Source organism: Sitodiplosis mosellana, unplaced genomic scaffold, assembly GCF_009176505.1.
Source record: "Sitodiplosis mosellana isolate CC-2019 unplaced genomic scaffold, AAFC_SMos_1.0 Smas_scaffold_6170, whole genome shotgun sequence".
Lineage (NCBI taxonomy): Eukaryota > Metazoa > Arthropoda > Insecta > Diptera > Cecidomyiidae > Sitodiplosis > Sitodiplosis mosellana.
Window position 1 is genome coordinate 3,741,957 of NW_022601411.1, and position 10,042 is coordinate 3,751,998.

Genomic DNA, 10,042 nt, shown 5'->3' on the forward strand with positions numbered 1-10,042 from the left:
ATGATGAAATAATTTTTTACATGGCAAGGGTAAGAGAGAGAGAGGGAGAGAGAGAGAAAGAAGGAGAAACAGCAAGAAAAAAATCAAAAAAATCATTAAGCTTTAATTGTTTACATTTTTTCTCCGCTGAATGATTCACGGTCGAGTGATAACGGTCAAATATTATGCAAAATCATTTGTGTCTGCATTTGTTGTTATATTGCAAATTGTGGGTGTGTGTTCTGCATTTTGGTCTGCATGAGAGAGAGAGAGATATACAGATAGAGAGAAGGAGAGAGACAGAGAGAGAAATACGGAGAGAGAGAAAGAAAAAGGACTAAGGAGAGAAAGAGAGAGGTGTAGTATACAATCGAGTAAACGATTGAATGCGTGAGTGAGCGAGTGAGTGAATGATGTACGGTGTATGGGCTTCGCTGACGCACGCGCTTCCACTGCTACTGTATGGATGACGCAAGGACCTTGCGCCAGCCTTGCGTCAACCATGCGGTTGACGCAAGAGTTGCTGACGAATCCCCATTTTCCTACTACTGATTGAACATACACGCTTTTCTGCACACAAAGTATCCATATGGAATTGATAAAAATTCAATAAATTTCATGCTCTTAATTTTATTCTTGATAAATCAATAAATTAGCTTAAAGTTAACACTTGTCTTGTTCATTATCGCATTACCTGTTTCTTTATTCATTTCTATTCAGTATCATAACATAACGATTGCTTTTTTTAAAAATTGGATCGTATGGGCTATGTCGGCAATTTATTTCTTGCATATGAAAACCTTTTTGTTTGTCAGTGAAATTGTGTGCAAAATTTGTGTGTTTCCCTAAAAATATTGGATCTTTATTTTAAAAAAAACGCCACTTCGTTACGTCGTTTTTCTTATAGCGAAAAAAGTCCATAGGTTTTTATTACATTTTTTAATGATCAACCGTTCGGTTTTAAACAATTTAAAAAATGATGATGTTATCCAATGGAAAACTACCTAAGTCCGTGAAATCGTCACAACATGGTTCAAAGTCCTTCCTTTATTGAATTTTTTTCAAACCTTGAATGGCTTGAATGAAATAAATTGCAGAAAATCCGAACAATTCGTGAAAAATTAAAAATTGAAATTCAGGTATGTATTCGTGTTTAACAGACAATTGGGTATATATATATATATATATATATATATTGATATCAGACTTATTAGCTAGTAAGGCAAACTTTATCAAAAAGAACAGCGTGAATAATTAGACCGTTGGATTGTCTGTTAAATTAACTAATCAATTTCAAAGTACACTTAAATTTATCGTAAAAAATAAATTATTCAGACCATTTTCAACAGCATGTTCAGATGTTTAAATGCCTCATTTCAACTTGAACGGAAAGAAATAATTGTGATGTATTCAATTTGTCTTCAAAATTTGCATTTTCAATTTGTTAAACCACCAAAAAGTCCAATTTTAATGATGTTTTTCTTTAATTTTCTTTTTGTTTTGCTTATAAAATACATCAATACAAATTTAGGCCAGAATGATCGAGCTGGTTTCATTCAACTTACTGAAGTCAATGTCGAAGCGGTTGCTCAGATGCTTCCTTTCAAGAATTTTGCAATATTCAACCAAAATTAAAAAAATGAGGCTAAAAGCCTTGCTTCTATTTAAAAAAAATAATTGAATGATATTGATTGCATCGTTTCTTTCTTTTGAATATCAATTAATTTTTGAAATTCAATCCATTTGTGTCTCTTATTAAACATAAAATTTGGATTTTTCAGATATCATTTTTCATTTAGCACTAAAAAAGCGTTACTCTCCTAGCTTAATTGATTCGCAATACAAGCCGATTCAGCTATATCCAGCAATAAAGTAAGGGCAAATCTGAACTGAAAATAGTTTATTGGATAATTGAACGTATTTGAATTGAATTCTAAACATTAATTGTTCCATTATTTGTTGCCGTGTGTGTGCCAAGCTCATATCGCACCGTGTTGGTGCAATTATTATTTTGCGCTTTTCGAAAACCCAAATCAGCTACAAAATTTGCCTATGGGAAAAGTACAATATTAATATTGTCAAAAACTATTTCAATTTTTTTGTGTGGGAAAAAATGTATTTTAGTTATGTGCTTACTATTAATGAGGCGACAGTAACACCAATTAAGCCACCAGCAAGTACATCAGACCAGTGATGTTTGTAGTCCGATATTCGGCTCATACAGGTAAACCACGCCATCATTATTAAAACGTATTGCAAAAAGTGTTTCAATAGTCTTGATCCTCGCCATGTCATCCTCGCCTGAAGGTAGATCTGTATCACAAAACGAAATTTGATTCAAATGTATCCGCGTCATTGCAAAAAAAGAATAAAAATTGTAGAGCAATAGTACTTACGGCACAATAAAGCATTGTGTAGCATGAGAAGCTTGAGTGACCACTTGGAAATGAGAGGTGCACTTCTTTGAGTAATCGTTCTCCTGAATCACCTAAGCACTTGAAATTCTCGATGTATCGGCCACGGTTAATATCATCAGAGCAATTCGTTCCGTCCAACAGTATCGGTTTACATACCTAAAAAAATGCAAAAATTCAATCAGATAAGAAGCATGGTAATAAAATTAGTTTGGTCCCTCGTAACAATCAATCATAGCTTAACAAAAATACCATTATGTATGAAACAATTTCATGCAACGAGAGTTAACCTATAGTTTTGGGTTTTAAGATTTCACCTAATCGGCGTGAGCGATAAAAATTATAATTCTCGCACTTCTCACAAACTAGTTTGGATACAGCGGAAAAGAGGAATTGCTGTAATTGCACTCGATTCTATCTTTCAATCATCTTGAAATACCATTTTTTTCATTAAATTCTAAATATTTGGATAAAGGCGAAATGTACACGAATGATGGCTGCAAGATCATAGCGATTGGTGGCTTTTGTAGTTATGTTTTGGTTCAGTTTGGTTTTATTTCAAACATACGTTTTCCGATGGCTCATCAACACTGCGCTCTCTGTTTGTGTGTAAAACTCTCTGTTTGTGTGTAGTTGACGTAGCTGTGCACATCAACGCACGCCACTTATACAGTGACTTGCGTCGTCGATATGCTCGGATATATCCGCAGATACGAAATGCTGAGGTGCTGAGCCATCGGAAAACGTATGTTTGGTTTGGTTTGGTTTCAAGGTGGTCTGTGTAAGTATTTGTTATCTACTGAAGCACTTACATAAATACGCACAATTTAAACCAAACATAAATACTCATAACAATCTAAGATTTTTTTCTCATTCACAATCAATGTTTATGCCACGATCCATTTTTAACAAATAAACGAAATGCGATGCCAGCCGTTTTTCCCGTTGTGCACGTTTCAGAGATTGGCAGTTACATGGAATTAGTAAACGCAACAGAATTCCCTGGGTTGCTTAGGCTTATAAACATAATCGACCACAATTAGATTGTATGTATATTGTCCGGACAAAATGGGGAGTCATAATATACGTATTTTTGACTATTACGTGGGTTGCTGCTTAAGTTTCTGGCCTAACCTAGTTCTAGTGTTTTCCGAAGCAAAACTTTGGGTCAGTCAAAAAGTTTGACCTTTTTTAAGCTAAGTTTCCTCAGACGTCAACTGTTGATTCACTACGGATCGTGGTGTTTTATGAGCTTGAATATTTCAATTTGATGAAAAAATTGAATTTTTCCGCAAAAATTTTAGTGCAATGATTTTTTCCGATTTTTGAGAGGGACTAACTCAACAAGAGTGCCGTGATAGCCTCAAATTCGCTTTGGGTGATAAAACTCGGTCCATTCCAAGTATTTAGAGGTGATATAACGATTTTAAATGTTGACGAAGCTCACTCAAAAATGAGTCCGCAGGAAAGTCGTAAAATATCAGCTGTAACGCCGGAACACATTGATGCTGTGCGAAACCTAAAGGTGGAATATTCTCATACGACTTATAGTGAGATTGGGGCATCCTTTGGCATTAGTATGACATGCATGAGGTCAATATTACATGTGGTTTTAGTGACGTAAATGCCTTTCACATGTCAAAACCTCCAAATATGTTTTCAACCAAAAAAAAGAGTTTTGGACAAAAATAGGCCTACAAACTCTCAATAATGCAATTTTGATAGGCTGAAAAACCCTCAATCGTCACTAGAGATTACAAAATTATCATTTATGAGTATAGCATGTCATCCCAGAAGGTTTTAGTGATAGTATCGTGTTTGAAAATAACAGAAAATTTTCCTTATTTCTGAAAAAACAGACGATTTTCGCAAATTGCAATGCTTCGTTCTGGGAAAAAATGATTTACATGACTGTTATTATACTTTGGAATTGTAGTGCCATGAATTCTGAATAAAGCGGACATTTTTGGAATGAAAATATTCAGAAAATGGGCCAAAAACTGGGAACTATCTGTCACTTCATGAATTTTCACCTTTTGACATGCCTTCATTCAATCGAATATTTGCAGGCCCAAAATATAAAATAATGGTTTCGTTAGCCAGAAATTATTAAATTGAGGATAAACGAAGTTTTTTAGGTGGTTAACAACAGAATAATCAATTTTTCCCATATCGAAAAATGAAGTTTATTGTTGAAATTTACGATTTTTCCAGGTATCCCTTGGAAAGGAGGCTTAGACACACCCAGTAATGTAAAACAATCCCTGCTATAGTGTTTTTTAGCCTAAAAAATGTCAAACTTTCCGATGGAATCGTCAGATTGCATCTGAAAACACTAGAAATAGGTTAGGCCAGAAACTTATGCAGCGACCCTCGTATCATGATTTAAAAGATTTGAAATTTTTTGTCTACTTTTCTCGCATCGGTGTTGAGCATGCATAGCGAGATCCTATCACTTTCGGCCCTGTCGGAAAAAAGTTAAATTGGAAACGGAAATTCTAATTGAATGCGTGATCATTCGATGTTCATGCTGTTCAGTCAATAATCGGTGCCTTTGCATCACTCATCTTTTTGTCCATTTTATACGCAATAAAATCACGAACTGTTTTAACGACACCGTTTTAACTTGCCCCTTTTCATTTGTTTGCAATCACACGGACACAATTTTTGTGGCAGTGGCCAATAGCAATGGTCAAATTTGCAAGGTCAGTTAAATTCGGAACGAGCTGTGCACAAAACAACAGTTCCATCAATTCAGTTCAGTTCAGTCCAGTCAACCGTAACTCAATTGCTTCCGGTGCGCTCTCATTATTTCTTCTTCGCGAAACAAAACAAAATCGCGAAGAACACTCTTAAATCCAAAGCATTTATGACTCACTAATCCGCAAATGCAATAAATATTTCTTTCTCTCTTATTTTTCTTTTTGAGCCGATTGATGCATTACGAGAACGTGCTGAATCCAACATTTTCAGGATATGATTCATGGTAACAATTATATTGTTACATTGCAATGCCAACAAAAACCGCAGTTAAAATAGATTTACCGTAACTAAGTAGAGAAACATGTGCAAAACGAATAAGCGAAAGAGTAATTGAGTGAGCCCAGGATCAAGTGCTCTTAAAATGAGCGCTCAATTAATTCATCTCATAAATAGGCGATCAAAACAGAAGCGATATGTAAATGAATTTCAATGAGTGAATAAGTAATTCAATTTGGTTGAATCTGAGTTGCACTGCGTGATACAATACGAATAATTTGCTAAAATGCACTTATTACAGTATGCAGAGGCAAGCAAATATTTAAAAACACAAGCAATGTGCACACCAATCTATGATATCGCGTAAAATTATCCATTTTAGCTGCGGGAGCGCACGTACAGCGAACAGGTTGCAAATATAATAATTGTGTGTACTGTTTGTGATGTGTCTTTTCAAAACAAAGTGACACTGCAACTAAAACAAGTTAGTTTTGCCCATAAGCATATATGAATTTGACTTTTGCTGGTTAAAATAAAGGCACACGCACAACAATAACGTACGAAAAAACACGATCGAACGACAATATATGAAGGAAAAGACGAATGAACAAAGAAGATCACTTTTTTTCAAGCAGTTTACACGAATTGATGTGCGTTTCTCAACATTTTATATCAATTATACGATGTGTGCTCATAGGTTGATATATATGGAATCTGAGCAGCCGACGAATTGAATAGCTGGTTCCCATAGATCCAAATGCGGTATTTTCCGTGGCTGTATTTTATTTAGTTAGCTATGTCTATAATCAAAAGACATTTAAAAAAGAAGAATGAAGAAATGAGAATGGAAAATGAAATGAAAAACGAATCAACAACATAACCATTTCGTTAAGAGCCATTGAGATTATGGTCTGCCAGTAAATTAAATACAAATGTATTTTAATTTGGCTTCATTTTCTCATTTAGAATACGCGCCTTCCGTAATTTCATTCTCGTTCGGTTGTAACACATGTTTCAAGTGCTTTTCAAATTCTAGTGTCGAGAGTTCAAAGAAACTTCAAGGGAAAAAGGAGAAATTGAATATTCAGGAGTTGTACCGTTTGCAAATCCGATCATTCGCATGTTTTTTTCTTCTTCATCTTTTACGGAAAGGGTATGCCAGAAGTTGCAGTACAGGCTTTTAACTTTTTGTTCAAGTTTCAGCAAGCGTTTATCTGGCGGTTGTATAGCGAATGCATTTTCTTTACTTTGCTTTAAAAAAAAAAAAGAAATGATCTGACACACGGTATTTTTCCTTAATGCCATCATCAAAATGTTCATCTCATTTAAAATCTAATAACAGGCACGCTTTGTGTTCATGGTTTTTATCTTTAATTTTTCGTTGTTCTTTTTGCTGTTGTTTTGTTGCGTCGCCGATAAAACTTCAACAATTTATTGTTACATTGAATGCCATGATCTCTGGAACAATGATTTGGAAAACTTATCAAATGATTTGATCACGCCGGCATCACCGCGGCAACAAATGCTCCAGAATTATTTGCCTTCAACGGCAAGAAGAAAGCGCCGACCAAAATGTATTATCGTTGTTGATGTTCCGTGCATTACATACGCGGTACGGCTACATCCATTCGGCGCATTTGATTCGGTATTCGTTTTGTTCACTCCTTTATTCGACGATTTAATTTCGGCATCATTAAATATGCGCTCGTTTCCTAACCATCTTTCAATTTTCTCACTGCTTATCGCATTGAAATGCATACACAAGCCCAATTGAAGAACGAACGAAAGCATAGCAAAGATCATGTTTTATTCATTGTCACGTTGCATTAAGTGATCCAAGATACTTCGATCCTTTTCTGTGATAACTACTTTTATGTCAGTTTTCAACAACACTAATTAAATATTGTGGTGCAACATGCGATTTCCGATCGAATTTTATCGTAATCGCACTATCTGCCGCAATTTATCATTTGGTTAAAAGTCAATTCAAAAATTTGTCTGCACATATTCTTTCGGAACAAATCGCAAATGGGAATGCATGACAGAAAACATGAATTGTTATGCTATCACATGCTATCCAACAAGAAAAACGACACCTCGATGTGTCCGAACGAAGTAATTTGCTCAGGTATAAAATCAAAACGCGAAACGAAACGAAAATGAATAGAAGCGAAAAGATGGAATTACGAAAAGGAAGAAAAAAACGAAAAGAACACGAAAATGGGTAGAGAAAGAAAACGCAATTTAGTCATTTTTAACGTTAAAAGATGTAACGTTTTTAGTCCTCTTTTCTCGTTTAAATGAAATGAAATTTCATTGTAAACCAACTGTATGAATATTCGTAACGAGAGAAATGGTAGATTTTAAATTAAAGAGAAAAGAATTCTGTATCAATTGATAGTGTTCACACTTCCCGAAGCATTAATAGCATTAGCGTATGCAATAACATTCTATGATTTAAATTGTTCATGTTTTTGTTCATGTTTTGATCCAAAGAGAATGAACTGAATGGTAAGAGTATATTTTCAAATTCATTTCTTCTGATTTTGAACGATTACGTTATAAATTGTCCAGAGATCAAGCTCTTTCCAAGTTTATGCATAGTGTCGAACTTTTGTTCAAGCTCTACCATCTAAATGTACACTAAAATAATTTACGGGCACGACGTAAGATGGCGTTTTTTCTGGTCCAAAAAGTTGCAATATTCCTTTGGTGTGCATGTGATTTTTGAAATCAACAATCCATCAAGAAAAATTTCAATGTACATACTTCCATAAGTAAATAAACATTATACTTACATCGAAGAAATGCGGTCGCAAGCGTCCAATGGAATATTTGGCAATGTCGGTCGTCAGTGTGTTGAGGGCTGCGCCAAAGGCAAAGACACCGATTTGACGGTAAGCATTTGTTATCCAGGTTGGTATGCTCCATCCAAACAATTGCAACTTTGTTTTATCTGGAATCTTATTCAATTTGGCTTGGATGATTTCGGTGGCACAAATCTATACGAAAAAGATGAACAGAGTGCGATCACAATATTTTGAGAGGTAGATGAGTCGAAGAAAAATTTGATTTTTCAACCAGATTGTTACATATGTATTTCATTGGAATTCTGAAGAACAAGGTGCGTATAAATTCGTATGCACTATATGTCTTGAATTGATTTATGTGGGCACATTGAATTTTAACACTGCCTTGGCCAATCTCATCCCGAATGGTTAACGTATACTAAATTACTTAAATTTATGTCGTTTGATGTTTTCCTTTATTCTGAATCAACTTAAATTTCTTCAAATTTTCCTCGATTGAGTTAAAAATTCAAGACAAATCAGATATTCACCGGTCCATCTAAATCAAAGGTTTTACATAATACATGATCGAGTTTGGGTTAAGTCGACGTAGAAAACGTAATCCAATTTGATCTAACCTATAAAACGACAAAATGGGTCTGGAGCGGATTTCAACAGCAAAATCATATGAAATAAATCAAAAGATAATTCTTCTTCTGCTAATTTACTTGAACCGATTTTAATCAACAGATCAATCATCAATAAATTACTGCACCGAACGGCATTGATTACAACAAGACAGCAACAAAGAAATAAATTACATCATGTCCATGGAGATAAAACTAAACAAGCTAGTTGATGAAAGGAAAGAAAATTAAGCAAAAATTGGAATGGCCGTCGAGAGGCCATGTAAAATGGTCGGTGGAACAGCTGCGCGGCTAGATGAGATAGCAAAAAAAAAATGAAATAGGCTGTTAAATTATTCAAATAGGGAAAAAAACTGTTGGTGAAATAATGCGATCACCGGTTGAACAGCATGTTATTAATTTGCATAGGTAAATAAAGGATTGTGCTTCATGTGGTGCAATCAAGTAGTAGAATGTATGCACATTGCACATTACATTGCACATTGCACAGTGTATGCTTGTAGGTAAATAATTTGAAATATAGATAATAATATATTTCGCAAATTACGACGATGCCATTGAAACTAGAAGCACGTACAAATAAAAAGAAGGAGGAGGAGAAAAAGGGAGGAAAATTGCGTAGAAATCACGGCGCTTTGTTTTCATGCATTGTAATTTTCAAATTGTGAATTCGCAGTAATCATTTTCGACGTCAACATCGTCATCATCTTGAGTATGTCATTTGCAATGTATCCAATTTACGATTTGCACGGAGAATTTTCAAATGAGCACTGAACAACTCAAGCATGCGCTCATTCTAACTAAGCGAACAAAGAGATACTTTACGAAAATAAATTGTGCTCGCGTCTTGTTGGGTATTCCTGATCTCCATATAATGGCTTCACGTGAGCTTCCATGCAGAGGCTAGCAAAATCAATTTCACTGATAAAACAACATGTTGCCGTCAATTATTGTCAAGATTGCTTTGAAAAGTCGTCTCGTTAGAAGATATCACGTTTCTCACTCGTTCATTGGCATGAATCACTGAGGCAAATGCAACGTATAGAGCTGTTTTTTTTACGTTTACATATAGCTGTGCCATATTCGTATCTTAATAACCATCCTAATAATTTTGAGAGATTATTGAGATCCGATCATAATACCGATAAATCTTAATAACGCTATCAACTTTTTATCAGGTTATTAACTATATTCAAATAATAACGTTACCGGCTGAATCTTAATAATATCGTTT

At 34.8% G+C, this 10,042-nt stretch overlaps 1 protein-coding gene and 1 long non-coding RNA gene across 2 annotated transcripts in view; both read right to left on the reverse strand.

Annotated features, from left to right (window-relative positions):
• Positions 1-528: 528 nt before the first annotated feature.
• LOC129576027 (putative phosphatidate phosphatase) overlaps positions 529-10,042 on the reverse strand; it is a 31,773-nt gene continuing 22,259 nt past the window's right edge. Inside the window, exons 4-7 of the mRNA XM_055460406.1 lie at positions 8,171-8,374; positions 2,376-2,552; positions 2,116-2,292; positions 529-2,029 (exon numbers count right to left, since the gene is read on the reverse strand). Of these exons, the coding sequence (XP_055316381.1) occupies positions 1,913-2,029; positions 2,116-2,292; positions 2,376-2,552; positions 8,171-8,374 (675 nt within the window). The 3' untranslated portion in view covers positions 529-1,912. The remainder of the gene's footprint in view (positions 2,030-2,115; positions 2,293-2,375; positions 2,553-8,170; positions 8,375-10,042) is intronic.
• Positions 3,595-7,940, reverse strand: LOC129576029 (uncharacterized). Its single transcript, XR_008688854.1, has 2 exons — positions 4,597-7,940; positions 3,595-3,912 (listed from the first exon to the last, which is right to left on the reverse strand). It is a non-coding gene; the product is annotated as an uncharacterized LOC129576029 (long non-coding RNA).